Source organism: Carassius carassius, chromosome 25, assembly GCF_963082965.1.
Source record: "Carassius carassius chromosome 25, fCarCar2.1, whole genome shotgun sequence".
Lineage (NCBI taxonomy): Eukaryota > Metazoa > Chordata > Actinopteri > Cypriniformes > Cyprinidae > Carassius > Carassius carassius.
The window spans coordinates 21,106,768-21,122,490 of NC_081779.1; the positions used below are offsets into that span (position 1 = coordinate 21,106,768).

General features: G+C 36.5%; 1 protein-coding gene across 1 annotated transcript in view; it reads left to right on the forward strand.

Annotated features, from left to right (window-relative positions):
• LOC132104811 (importin subunit alpha-7-like) overlaps positions 1-6,676 on the forward strand; it is a 30,532-nt gene extending 23,856 nt beyond the window's left edge. Inside the window, exons 13-14 of the mRNA XM_059510344.1 lie at positions 4,275-4,453; positions 6,387-6,676. Coding sequence (XP_059366327.1) covers positions 4,275-4,453; positions 6,387-6,574 — 367 coding nt within the window. The 3' untranslated portion in view covers positions 6,575-6,676. The remainder of the gene's footprint in view (positions 1-4,274; positions 4,454-6,386) is intronic.
• The last annotated feature ends 9,047 nt before the right edge of the window (positions 6,677-15,723 follow it).

Here is a 15,723-nt window from a genome sequence, read left to right on the forward strand (position 1 = left end):
CTATAAGCGCCACCTGCTGTCAGAGATTGAATTAGCAATTTTCATTAGAATCAGAAAGAGCTTTATTGCCAAGTGTTTACACACAGAAGAAATTTCGTCAGGAGCTTCCAGTACAGAAAGTACAAACATAGTGCAGACACACATATAATTAAGGAAATAAAACTAATAATAATAAATAGTAATAAAATAATATTCATTAAGCCAATCTGATGTTTTTGTTTTGTGCACTAGCTTCATGTTGCATATATTTTTTTGTTTGTTTGTTTGTTTGCTCAAGGTTAGTATGGCCAGTAAAAGAGCAAAATAAACATTTAATACATGTAAAAAAGAAAAAAAAAAGAAGAACTAAATAAATTGGCAACAAGAATGGGAATCGGCTCATTTGATTGTAAAATAAATAAAATCCTGATCAGTGCATCCTTAACTGGAATAGTTAGGCCTACCTGAAAGACCCGAAAAAGCATGGTTTATTTATTTGTGCAAAATGGTTATTTATTACAATACAATGTTACAGTCAACAATGAAAACAATAAGTCTTATTGATTGATTGATTGATTGTGGCAAGTCCTGTGAAATTTTGCTAGGGCAAGTAAAAAATAAACCACTGGCCGAACCGGACCAGTTGAAAATGTCTTTAGCATTAAGCCCTGTTAATACGATCAAAATCAGTGTCTTAGAACTTGTACACAGATCTTTAGAACACGTTGATACATAATGATATGTTAAAAATAAAAACTTAAAATATGTACTTGAAAAGAAAACAGGATGACTTTGAATAGCATAACTGTAAAATTGTGAGGAAGAGCTGAGCAGGTCTTGCTCATGTATTTCCTGGTCTGAGAGTGACGTCCTGCTTAAACAGGAAGTAATGGATACCAAAAAAGGTGTATATATATATATATATATATATATATATATATATATATATATATATATATATATATATATATGTATATATATATATATATATATATGTATATATAATGTATGTATATATATATACATGTATATGTATGTATGTAAAAGGAGAATGCATGTGTGTGAAAGCAAAAAAAAAATATGTATGTGTAAGGAAAATGTATGTGTGTAAAGCAAGAATATATGTATGTGAAAGGATAATGTAAGTGTGTGAGAGACAGTAGAAATGTATGTATGTGTAAGGAGAGTGTATGTGTGTGAGAGTAGAAATGTACTGTATGTGAAAGGAGAATTTAAGTTTGTGAAAGCAAGAATATATGTATGTGTAAGGAGAGTGTATGTGTGTGAGAGTAGAAATGTACGTGAATGGAGAATGTATGTGTGTGAGAGTGCCAGAATGAATTATGGCTTATATGGCCCCCCATACATACATACATACATACATACATATGTGTATATATATATATATATATATATATATATATATATATATATATATATATATATATATACGGTAGAAAATGTACAAAATATCTTCATCGAACATGATCTTTACTTAAAGGCAGGGTAGGTAATACATGTATAAACAACTTTCTTCCAAATTTGTTTTAAACTTTTTATATATATCAATGCATAATTAAAATGTAAGTACTCTGATAAAAAGAGTATAAAAATCGAGTGTCTCTAGACCGTTTAATCTGTATTAAACACAGCTCATTATTTCCATTTCGGGACGAAACATAGGATTGGCTTAGGCGACTCTCACTCTCTCGCAACCATGGCAACCACCCTTTTGCCACACATGACCTGCCCACTTCCGCGTGCACGTTTGATTTGAGGAAACAGCACGTTTGATTCAACAGGCACGGATCCTAGGAATACCAAAACAATGGCAGAGAAACAGCAAGCAAAATTCACAGTACCAGCCTATGCAGTTAGTGAAGGCAAACCAGGCAAAAAAAGGAAGACAGTAACAGTACAAGAAAAGGCAATGAACAAAAAGTCTTTGGATAAACAAAGAAATAAAACGCGAGTTAAAATCGGCGTGGCTTTCCAGCGATGGCGAGAACTGAGGGAACTCAAGGGGCTGAAAAGTGACTCCTTGATGGCTTTATTTCTGCTGGACAGGTAAATCTTTCTTTTTGTATTTTGATCATACATATTTTTTTCATGAAGCATGTGTCATTAGCACACGTAGCTGCGTAATATAGCTAACATAACATTACTTAGCGAGCCATAGTAGAGGCTTTGGAAGGAGCCCAGAAGGGAGGGGGTGGAGTGAATGGAAATAATGAGCTGTCTTTAAAACAGTCGTGAGAGGTCTACAGTCACTCAATTTTTATACTTTCTTTTTCAGAGTACTTACATTTTAATTATGTATTGATATATAAATAAAGTTTAAACAAATTTGGAAAAAAAGTTTTTTATACATTTCTTTACCTACCCTGCCTTTAATATCCTAATGAATATGCTAAGAAAAATTTATAATTTTGACCCATACAATGTTTTTTTGGAAATTGCTAAAAAATATACCACAGCGGCTTAAGACTGGTTTAAGGTTTTGTGGTTCAGGGTCACAAATAACAAGATAATACTTGATATCATGTAGAGGACCCCTGCTGACACTTATGAAGGTCAATAATTCACCTACAATATCAGATCATTTGACTCTATTATGACAAGACCTGGGTAGTTCAGGCTGTGAAATGTCATGTGGTGCTACTTCCAAGAGAATTACAATCTTTGAAATATTCAAAGTTGAATGAAATGTAAATTCATTCTCTGACACTTGGGGATTAGAAGCGATACAAGAAAATGCAAAAAAATTCCAGACAGTAATTTCTCTTAAGGGGGTGCATTCATATAAACCTCCACCCCAGTTTAATAATTATAATTTTCTTTAGAGCTTGTTCTGCCTGGTACAGTATTTTCTGTGCTGGCGTGTCTTTGTGTCCATCTTCAATGTGTCCCATCTCTGGCCTCTGTTAACAGACTTTGTAATATTTCTTTTACGATCTCTTGAAAACAATTGCAATGCCATTTATAAGCAAGTCTGTAACCGAGATTGGACAAAATAAATCAAACCAAAAATCAGTTGTGTGTTTAGAGCAAAAAAATGGTCAGTCGACTAGTGCATCTTGAATATGTACCCTCTTTACATGCATGTCAGACAGCCTCATTTTGTCTGTGCAGGTGATTCTTGGTCAAAATAAGCATATAATTGAGTTGGACCTGACCTCAGAAATAAATTCTCAAGATAGTTTAAGTTTAGCATGGGAGCACATTTAAGCCCATCTGGCCAAGTTGGGTCTTCTCAGAAGGCTATTAGCACAGCACAAGTGCTAATATTGGAGAAGTTGTCTTGATCATCAGGGAGCACTTGTGATGTGTTTATCCAGATTGAATTGCAGTGTGGTTTTCATGCCGTCTAGTGAGATCACACAGTCTGGAAGTATCACTATGCACACTTATAGCAAATGGATGCAGTTTTTATCAGACATGCACTTATGGTACTTAGCCACAGCCAAAGCTTCATTAAATGTATCAGTCTATAATTTGTATTTACTGAGTGCTTCCTTTGGCATAAGCGTAGCAACAACTTACCATCTAATATCTCATCTAATTGTTTATAATGTACAAGACCTGTTTTTAACTGGATTGTTGCATAAGTGTACTGTTATGACTTGACATTATTATTGATGTTTTCTTAATAAGCTTTACATTTGGATTGAGTCCAAAGCATTTTATTGAATTGTTTATTTAATTTGTTTCTTAATCTACTTTTAGACTGAAAGATTAGATTCTGGTTTTGCTTTCCTGTCCTTTCACGTTCCACATTGCTTAAATGATTTTTTTTCTAGAATGAGTGAATAAGAAAGGAAACTTGAGCCAGTTGCTTGCCTGATTTTGTTAATGTTCTCTTGCTGAACTTGGGATGTTTGACCCGTGCTCATGGCATCATCGTGTGTCTAAATCTGAAATGCAAATTCTGTTTCACAATGATTTGATGGGTATGGCTTGCCAAATATAAATCCCCTCATCTTCAGTTATTTGTATTGAGGGAAATTTAATTATGATGTTTATTTTCTGAGAAATTAAGTACTGAAGGACAAATATTGTCCCAGTCATACTGGTGCATGGCTAGTTTTACAAATTGATTCATTCCACGAATTTCACCAAGCAGCAGAGGAGGGAATACATAATATTCTGTTCCAAAAAATAAATCAGTTATTTGACTTTATTATCGAGGGCAGTACTCCAAGCACAATGTTGTTGAATTTCATTTCCTATTGAGTTAAGACAGAATATGGTGGCATACATTGCTTATTATTCCCTTACCTGTTTCTTTTCTGTAGGTATATGGTGAATTTGGGCTGCATTAAACCTCTTTGTGATCTTTTGACTGTGATGGACTCCAAGATCGTACAGGTGGCTTTGAATGGTCTGGAGAACATTCTCAGACTGGGCGAGCAGGAGGCCAAACAGAACGGCAGCGGCCTCAACCCTTACTGCAGTCTTATTGAGGAAGCCTATGGTAACATTTATTTTCACCAAACAATTGCTACAACTGCATTTTTTTTTTGAGACATCATGTCAAAGGATTTGGGGAACGGGCTCTATTTTTGGAATAAGCAGCCCAAAATTAGAGAACGCTATTGACTATTAATTAATTGTTTATTAGCATGAATATTAACAGCATATTGAATGTTTATTAGTGCTTATAAAGAACATATTAATGTTTTATTCCGCATGACCATATTTTAGATCCCTTAATTATTATTGTTGTTTCACTTTCACAGCACGTTAAAACATCACACTCTTACTGACTGTGCATCATTCGAAAGATTAAAGACTCTAGCTTCGATATGTGACCACTGTTTTGATAAAACGTTGTTGCAGTGACAGTAATTTTAAAATTTATGTCAGGAGTGCAAAATAATAAATCCGTATGTCAAATTTGGAATAGAAATTCACAAGTTCATATTGAGTCACATATGCAGGTCCCTGGGCTGTCTCTGTGTCTTTACTCATCCGTGCTCGAGCTCCGACTCAGAGGAACCTCATTCGTCTGTCAACCCGTCAATCATATTGCATCTAATAACAAGCCCCGTCTCATCCTGTCAAGCACTTCGCCGTTCATTTCTGACCGTAACAAACACAGAGAAACATCTTTACCCACAAAATATCCAAATAATAAACACACAATTACGATAGAATATGGTTTATATGTGACTTATATGGGGTGATTTCATAACATTAAAGAGTGTGTACATCTCAAATGCTAATTTGTGCAGCGATATAAAAGGCTATAAATAGCATATTTTAACATCAATAAACAACGAAATTTCACACGAGATTGCAAAATGAAGTTATTACAAAACACTCAGTGGTGGTTTAAAGTAAGTTTTGAGTAAAAGTGTACTAATAATCTCATAAATTGTCTTATGTAGCTAACGTTAGCTGTAATGCAGCTGCAGAGCAGGTGCAATTCTTCTTCATAATGTGTTTTGTCAATTCGCATCGTAAGAAAATATTTGTTGTATTGTTTTAGAAATACTTTTGATAATAGTTGGGTAAATGTATACTGGGATTGAAGCGATGTGGCTTGGTAAACCTTGTAATGCCAGAATAAAGGCTAATAATGGCTGAATAAAAACAAAAGAATAATGATAAAGGAATTATGAGGATAATGTCTCATACCTGGCGGAGGTGTGAAAGGTTCACCAAATGAGAACAATAGCATCATGAATGGGGCAGTTTGCTGGAACAGAAATTAGATGATAACACGCAGAAGAGTTTGCAAAGGGCCATAAATCTATTTCATTAGCCATCTCTAAAAACACACAACATGGTCTTAGAAAATGTTTCATAAAATTCATAGTTTTAGAGATTATGACCTGAAATTTAAAATTAAGCATAAGTAGACTTGTGGCTTTAGCTTCACCATTTTTCTAAAATCAATTTACCACAGCAACATTTTTTATACAATTAAATTTATATATATAACAGTCTGAGTAATTCTGATTCCTGAACAGTAAACATTGAAGTCTCAGCTTTGTGAACTCTATGTTGATCATTTGTCTAGTCAGAAAGACTCATAAGCAGCATCCTTATTATTTTGGGTATGTCATTTGTTTCTCCATGCCGAAAATGGGGGGTGACAGCAAAGGGGTTAACCCTACACTATACCTAAACAACTACCTCACTATCAACAAGCAGTAATTAGGAGTTGAAGGAAAACTTGTAAAGTGAGTGTGTTCCCTGATCTAAAGTGTTTCCATCAATGTTAAAAAGAGTTCTTTTTTTGTGTGTATGGTAAAAACAAATCTTTGGAGCTTTCTGTTTATCAATGTACAAGTCTTGACTGGGACTTTTTATAAATTTAGTGCATCCTTGCTGAATAAAAAAAATAAAATGAACTATCAAAGAAATCTATGCAACTCCCGCTGTCTTTCTCCTCTTGCCAGGTTTGGACAAAATCGAGTTCCTACAGAGTCATGAAAATCAGGAGATCTACCAGAAAGCCTTTGACCTCATCGAGCACTACTTTGGTGCTGAGGACGAGGATGCCAGTCTGGCACCACAGGTGGATGAGAACCAGCAGCAGTTTCTTTTCCCGCAGCAGGAGGCCCCCATGGAGGGCTTCCAGCTATAACCAGCCTTCAGACTCTTCCCGGCCGCCCCTTCCCTTTACACCCATCCCTACACCTCATACCGGTACTAAAACGCATGTCGGAATATATCTGGGTGAACCAAATTTCGACTTGACACAGACTGATTTATTTATTCACTGAGGTGTGTTTTACACAGGGGAACATATCCACTGCCCTATCACACACAAGAGAGTTGGATTTTAGGTTTGGCTAAATAATCATCGCCCTCAGGTAGAGATCGTGGCGCTGTGGCCCTTTAATTTTTTTTTCTTTTTCTTTTTTTCTCCTAAAGGGAGGTATGCCCTTTCACTAAAAGATGAGAATTTTCTCATTTCAAATCAGAAAATCTTGATCTTCATCCTTATTCTATTGATCCTGGTTTGAATTTCATTATTTTGTGTTTATAGAATTCCTTTTTTTTTCATTATTCATATCCTACTTATTAAAAAAGCATCGTTGTTTGATATGCCCATTCTTTATAAACAAATCTCATAATACGCATAATATCTCCAGATGCGTTTCATGAGGATTTAAGCACTCTTCAAAGGATTTCTTAAGCCGTTTGATTTCTCTAGTATTAGTATTTATATCAGACCATGCTGGGTGTGGAGTTTATGTAGTCTATTTGACGAGGTGGTGGGTGGTGTTGAAATAATCCAGGTATTTTATTAAGAGTATACTAACAAAGTCATTACTGTTAAGAGAAAATGACTGGAAAAGTGGGGCCCAGAGAGCCCAATTAGTAAAGATAATGGGCAGGTTTTTTTTTTTTTTTTTTTTTTTCTAGTCAGAGGTGAAATATCTAGTTGTAGGGTGTTCGTGGTGTGCAGTGTTTAACTTTGCTTTAACTTTGAAATGTGATCTGGGGGAAGTAGCGCACATCTGAGGGCCGGAGTGATGCTTAGGATGGAGTCTTAATTCTGCTCTGTTATTCTCGTCATTAATTGGAGCATTGTAAATCTGGGTGGTTCACGGTGTTTGTTCGGGGCAGCCCTCAGTATGTGCATGTTGGGGTTTTGCATGGTGTTCTGTTGGTATCAACAATCAGTTTGTATCCCTTGCCAGATCTTCATTCAATAATTAGCTTGCGCTTATTAGATAGAGTAGTTCCGGTTTCTTTAGTTTTTGCAGGTGCTGTCGGTATGGCAAGGAATACTTATTTAAATAATGAAATATGTGGGGGAAAAAAAAAAAAATATATATATATATATATATATATATAGATATTCTATATTTGCACACACCTTGCACACATGCATACAACCAGCATACACTTCATAAACGTACACAAACAGATTGGCATAAAACTGAGGGGAAATGACTTCCATAATCTCCAAAAATCATTTCTTTTTTTCTCACGTATACAAGTACGTTAATGTTGATTTGTTCCACCTTTTAGCACTTTTTGTGTTGATGCACTAAAAGTTAAACACACCTGGGTTTGATGTTGGACTGCTGTGGTTTTCAGACAGCGGGAATGAAAAGTTTCAATATTAACCTCTCACCCTGTATAAAAATTACTGTGGTTTACTTAAAACTGTGAGTAAACTTTTCATGTCGTTACGGAAGAATTTTTCCTCTACCTCCATAATACACTGACCGAAGGGTGCTTCTCTGGGTGAATGCTAGGAGTCATTAGATTTAAGATGGGCATGTATCTATGAAAACAAAGTGAGTCGTTGACTTACGAATGATCTGTGAAGTAAAAGCTCAGATCAGCATTTGTTCTTAACAGAGCAGCATCCTGTGTTTGGTTGACTAGTATCTAGAAGTCTTTTCCTTCTATAAATGTCAAGCTGATGCAATTCCTGATCAGAACTGATAACCAAAAGGAGGTTTCCATTCTAGTTCTTGTTCAAGAATCTTTTTGAAATTGAGACTTGAATTGGACTCTTTGAAAACAACTCTCCACAATCTGATGTACTTTAACAACAGATCAACAGGGTTTTATTTCATATCGGTTCAAATCCTAGTTCTGCGTGATATTAGAGGACATTTGCTGCATTTATAGGTAGTCCATCTCAGAACAAAGATTCTGTGGTCATCCAGAATTCCATACACATCAGAAAAATAAGAGCATGGGGGAAGGTTAAGCTATGCTTATTAAAATATATCTAATGGTCTACAAGACCACTGAGTGGGTTCATATGTTGATCAAATAAAAGCAAAAAAAAAACTATTAATGGAAATGCACTCCTATTCACAAAAGTGCCAATCAGACCAACAAAGACAAGAGGCTGATGCATATCAGTCTGTCTTTGATTTTTTTTTTTTATTCCATTTTATTTACTTGAATGTGCACATATATTGTGCAAATATTGCTGCTCTGTTTTATTATCTTACAAATTGGAGGTTATATTGCCTGACACAGTTTCATTAGAGATGTGATGGTCTGCTATTCGTACACCAAATTGGTAAACTCAAAGGTATAACGATAAAAATACTTAATTTATTGTGCTGGTTTAACTAATTCTTTAAACCATGGCCAATGCAATGTTAAAATGTCTCATTGTGTACTGTTTGCTTAGCTTGTTACTTTTGGATGTAGTTTAATTGGCAGAGAGGAAGTGAGAAGGATACTAACGATTGAAGGAGAAACTCCGTATATTCTTTTCTTTCTTGTTTTTGTCCTGTTCATAAGCACACTATGAGCTGAACATGTAGACCCAACTATGTTGTTTCAAGTCTGACTTCCCTCTGTAAGTAACCGTAGCACAATTACAGCAAATCCAAATCAGTTCAGGCCTCTTTCACAAATGTTTTGTTCTCATTTAAGGACATTCGCTTTAAGAAGCTAAAAGTATAAATATACATACACACACAGAGAAATCTGGTTGTCATATGATCTGTGTGCTACATTTAAACCAGAAATGTAACTGTTATATCGGCACAGTTTAAAGTTGCAGTCCCTGTACTGCTCTTAACTCCTTAAAATAACTTCTGAGAAGTGCAGAAAACAATAAAATGTTTACAAAAGGCCACAAATAAGTGAAATTGGGTCTTCTCTCCTAGATCTTGTAGATGTTGACGTTTGAAGACTTTTTGTCTCTTCCAAACCTGGAGCCGATGCATATGGCTGTGTCTAGTGAAGCTGACTCACCTGTGTTTACAGTGCTACATGTTTAAGTACTTTTCATACACAATATTAAGACTTGCCCAGGTGGATATTGTATCCTGGTTTGGTCATTTATTTCCTTTTAAATGTGTTTATATTTAAAAAAAAAAAAAAAATATTTTCCTCCTCTGCTTACAATTGCCTATACTGTGACTGACTTGACTTTACCGACAATATGAATGAGTGACCGACACACAAACTGAACGTCACAGAAACATATACATGAACAATTCTGAACAAATGTTTAAGAGGGTTTTTTTTCTCCTTTTTTGTCCAGATACAAATAAAATGATAAAACACCTGGTTTGTAAACTCATTTCTGTGAAGTCAATATAGGAGTGGTGAATACAGCCGTGCAAGAAGGAAGGAAGCATGTTTAATAACATGTATACTGCAAAATAAATTATATATTATATATATTTATAAAGGCAGTGTAGAGAAAAGAAATCTCTGATAGCCGAGGCACTCCTTAATTAAAATGTCTTTAATGAAAAAATGACATGTCCTAAATGGACAACTTTAAAATGCCCACGCGTAGCGGCATGAGGCCTTCTTCAGGGCATAGTGAAGCAGATAAAAAACTGATCTTATAATGATAAAGACACACAGGTAGAAGCAAACACACAGGTCCTGACAATCAATGTTGAAGGTCTGCAGGTAATTGCTAGGACACGCCTCTCACACGGTTCTCAGCACTAAAGCTATTAGTCACAATAATAAAACAGAAACACAGGCAACAGATAACATGCATATGTTCCAAAATCACAGAAAAGGTCTATAATCTATCTCCTCATTTAATCCTGGATAGTGGACAGAGGAGATAGATTATAGACCTTTTCTGTGATTTTGGAACATTGTTCTTTCCTGTGATTACTCACTTTTCATATGTATATGTGTATGCATTTGTATGCATGAATGTGTATACATGAATATATGCATGCTACCTGTTGCTTGTGTTTTTTCTTACATTGTGACCAACAGCTTTAGTACTGAGAATCAGGTGGGAGGCGTGCCCTAGTAATATATTGCATGAATATGCATGCTGCTGCTTCTTTGTTTAGTATTGTGACCAATAGCTTCTGTGTTGAGAACCATGTGAGAGGTATGCATGAATGTATATGCATGTTATCTGTTGCCTGTGTTTCTGTTTTATTATTGTGACTAATAGCTTTAGTGCTGAGAACCGTGTGAGAGGCGTGTCCTAGCAATTACCTGCAGACCTTCAACATTGATTGTCAGCACCTGTGTGTTTGCTTCTACCTGTGTGTCTTTATCATTATAAGATCAGTTTTTTTATCTGCTTCACTATGCCCTGAAGAAGGCCTCATGCCGCTACGCGTGGGCATTTTAAAGTTGTCCATTTAGGACATGTCATTTTTTCATTAAAGACATTTTAATTAAGGAGTGCCTCGGCTATCAGAGATTTCTTTTCTCTACACTGCCTTTTTAAATGTTCTACCTTGGACCGAAGAGCACCCAAATCAAACCTAAAAGGAATTGAGCATGCCATTCATCTTGAATCGAAAAAATTATATATATTTATATTATATTTATTTACGGTACACATAACCTTGCCTGCTCTCAAATAATGGATGTACTTCTGGCTGAATTAGTTTAGACATTGCAGATCGAGCCTACAACCCTTGAATGGGCATATGGTCTGGCACTGAGACTTAAGCACAGATCCTCTATAGATCATGGTTGTCCTGCAGAGTTTAGCTCCAATTAAACACCTGAACCAGCCAAATAAGGTCTTCCGACTGCCTAGAAATATCCAGGCAAATGTTTTGGAACTGGTTGAAGCTGAAGCCTGCAGGACATTGGCCCTCCAGAAGCAGGATTTGACACCCAGGCTAGTCATCTAGCCACCACTATTTGGTCCTTGTCAAAGTCTCAGATCTTTTTGTTTGCCTGTTTTCCCTGCTTCCAACACAAAGTTTGAGAATGCAGGTTCTCGAGAATGCAGGTTCTCGTGCTGCCTACCATAAACCACCCCTTGATAGGTGCTGTTGTAACAATATAATCAATTCACTTATTGAGGATGATCAGTGTTATATATAGAATAGTTTCCATATATGGAAATAATATGAACATGTTTTCCATTGCTTTGTTATTATGGCATATTAAGTACTGCAGTTTTTCTACACATTTCCTGAAATATATCAATTACAAAATTATAACCCTCAAATTTAAACCTTCAGATACACTGAAGACCCATGTCACTATTTTTCTCAAAATTTAACGGTTCCTCAATTTTAGTTTAATGCTAACTGTATATATATATATATATATATATATGTATATGTATATGTATATACAGGTGCATCTCAATAAATTAAAATGTCATGGAAAACTTCATTTCATTTATTTCAGTACTTCAACTCAAGTTGTGAAACTCGTGTATTAAATTCAATGCACACAGACTGAAGTAGTTTAAGTTTTTGGTTCTTTTATTTGTGATGATTTTTGCTCACATTTAACTAAAACCCACCAATTCACAATTTAAATCAATCTCAACAAATTAGAATATGGTGACATTCCAATCAGCTGAAAACACCTGCAAAGGTTTCCTGACCCTTCAAAATGGTCTCTCAGTTTGGTTCACTAGGCTACACAATCATGGGGGAGACTGCTGATCTGATAGTTGTCCAGAAGACAATCATTGACACCCTTCACAAGGAGTGTAAGCCACAAACATTCATTGCCAAAGAAGCTGGCTGTTCACAGAGTTCTGTATCCAAGCATGTTAACAGAAAGTTGAATGGAAGAAAAAAAAAATACAGAAGAATGCCTGAAAAAGGCATACAGACGTGTCAAGGAATTTGGCAACAGTTGTCATATTCCTCTTGTTAAGCCACTCCTGAACCACAGACAAAGTCTGAGGCGTCTTACCTGAGCTTAGGATAAGAAGAACTGCACTGTTGCCTAGTGGTCCAAAGTCCTCTTTTCTTATGAAGAGCAAGTTTTGTATTACATTTGGAAACCAAGGTCCTAGAGTTTGGAGGAAGAGTGGAGAAGCACATAGCTCCAGCAAGTCCAGTGTTAAGTTTCCACAATCTGTGATGATCTGGGGTGCAATGTCATCTGCTGGTGTTGGTCCATTGTGTTTTTTGAAGTCACTGCACCCGTTTACCAAGAAATTTTGGAGCACCTCATGCTTCCTTCTGCTGACCAGCTTTTTGAAGATGCTGATTTCATTTTCCAGCAGGATTTGGCACCTGCCCAAACTGTCAAAAGCACCAAAAGTTGGTTAAATGACCATAGTGTTGGTGTGCTTGACTAGCCAGCAAACTCACCAGACCTGAACCCCATAGAGAATCTATGGGCTATTGTAAAGAGGAAAATGAGAAACAAGAGACCAAACAATGCAGATGAGCTGAAGGCCACTGTCAAAGAAACCTGGGCTTCCACACCACCTCAGCAGTGCCACAAACTGATCACCTCCATGCCACGCCGAATTGAGGCAGTAATTAAAGAAAAAGGACCCCCTACCAAGTATTGAGTACAGTCGTGGCCAAAAGTTTTCATTAGTTTTCAAAAAGTTTGCTGCTAAACTGCTTTGTTTCAGTTGTTTCTGTGATGTACTGAAATATAATTACAAGCACTTCATGCGTTTCAAAGGCTTTTATTGACAATTACATGACATTTACAGGGCTTAAAGTATTCCGGCACCGTGCCGGATCTCCGGCGTGTGGCCGTGAGGGGAAACAAATTATATAATATTTGAGAGCCTGCGCATGCAGTTTAATATTTTCGAGCCAATTTATTTCTTATACCAATCATATGAGTGGAACGCAGCTTTAACTAACGTTACAAGCCTATCAGAAGCAGAGAAGGGCGTGAAGGATGATTGACGCCCATGCATCAATGTCACGTTAGCGTTGTCGGAGAAAACAAAAATGGAGCGCAAGTTTATGAAGCCTTGGGATGATGTCCTAGACTCCTAGCAATAGATAAAGGACTCAAAAATAAATGGCGCTTTTTGGCAGTTGGTACAAGAAACTGAGAGAGCCCGGGGCTTGTTTCTGCATGATTTGCTCGAGGAATTACTGTATGCCAGCAGCGGTAAGAAAGTGCTTGCTCGTTATTATTTATGTCGCGTTCCAGGCAACCCGTGTTTTCCAACCTTAAACCTGTGAAACAACAGCCAGTGTTTATGCAAGTGGTACATGTTGAAAAATAGATTTTAGGACAGTGTAACGTTGCAATAAAATTAATAATCTAGCTAAATTTCCCTGCGCTCAGAAGTCAAAAGTCGTTAGTCGTGGTTTGAAATAGTGACTTGCGAGCTAAAACCTGCCTGGAAAGCAGCACCAGACTCCGGTCATAGAGCCGCTGCCTGTGCACTCAAACTTACCACGACGTTGCTGGGAGTAGAGACCTGCGCGGGAGGGATTTTTCCGTCCCGCTCCCGCAAAAATATGTTATTTTCTCCCGCTCCCGTCCGCAAACAATAAAGTTTCGTCCCGCTCCCGTCCGCAAAATCCCGCGGGTAAACGTATAGCCTACAGTAGTTTTTCTTTTTTTTTATTCATTGCATATTCTGCCTGCTACTCTTATTTTTTCACTTGCTCCCCTGTTGAATATAAATTTAAAAAGAAACGGAAAATAAACAAATGTTTCGTATTATTTGCGTTTAATTAAAAGTATGAACATGAACAAGGAACTTAGAACATATACAATAAAAAAAGTAAGAAATGTAAATAAATATATATATATAGGCCTACCTATAATAATTAGGCTATATAGCCTTATAAATTATATAATAATAATAAACCTGGATTTATTTAAGTTTCAAAGGAAAAGTATCTTATGGGGCCTGAGCAATTCATTCAAACATTTAACAAAAAATATCCTTATTCCTCAATAACAAAATAGACCAATTTGAAATATTAAGCTAAATAAAAATAAACTGAATTGACTAAAAAAAACTGTACGACTACTTAATGTGCCCATGCAGGAATATCATGTCGTTCTCTGTTGAGAGCTTCAGTTTAATCCGTCTCTGCTCCAGTATGCGACCGCAAATACTGAAAACCCTCTCCGATGGTGCGCTGGAATACAAAGTACATGGCGTGTTTGCTTAATCTCGGAAATTCGTCTTTTCCACCACTGGAGGACATCATCCGGTCTGTGTGCTTCTAATCCATCCAATTTGACATTTAAATATATCGCTATTACGGAATCGAATTACACGTCGCTGTCTATGGTATCATCCGCATCCTCCCATTCCGCAAAGTCTATTTAATTTTATTATAAACAAAGGTCTATTTGTTTCTAGTTATTTTGTTTTGTTATTTTGTCTTTTATTTGTCCCGCAAATAATTTTATTTTCCCGCAACCCGCACACAATAATATCTTGCCGCCCGCTTCCGCATTCACCCATCAAATATTGTCCCGCGCCGCACTCGGTGGCGCTGGGTCCCGCGGTACTCCCGCGGGAGTGCAGGTCTCCAGCCGGGAGCAACTATTAGCTGACACACACCTTTGTCTATGACTGACCATGTCTGCGATTAAAAAATACGTGTGTGCACATTTATAGCAGAAAATGATTTGTCATTCAGAATTTCGCAGCCACTGGTCACCCTGTGTAGAAAACTGGCAGAAGACAAAAAAAGCGTTCAGCCTGTTGGTTTCAAATCAACATGCGAGTTACATCCCAGAAAAAAAAGTGATAATAGCCTTGATTTCATTTCTAATCTTCAGTTTAGCAGTTCAGTTCTTCAGCACTTTGAGCACTTAATTATTTAAGCACTTGTTATTGTTTAGAAGAAAACACTTTATTTGACATAGTACTTTTAAATAAATGGTGCCAAACATAATCATTGAAGAGATTCATGTCTATCTCAGTCTGTTTACCATTTTCTAAGCACTTTAAGCTCTTGTTACTGTATTTTTGTTACTATAGTCAATATTTGAATTAAGTCTGTCTGTGGAGTTTCTCTCCAAACACCCCCCCCCCCCACCCCCCAAAAAAAGTTCAGGCTCAGGATTTTTTTCCACTTTAACCCCTGCATTTATACAAAGAGTCAGTTT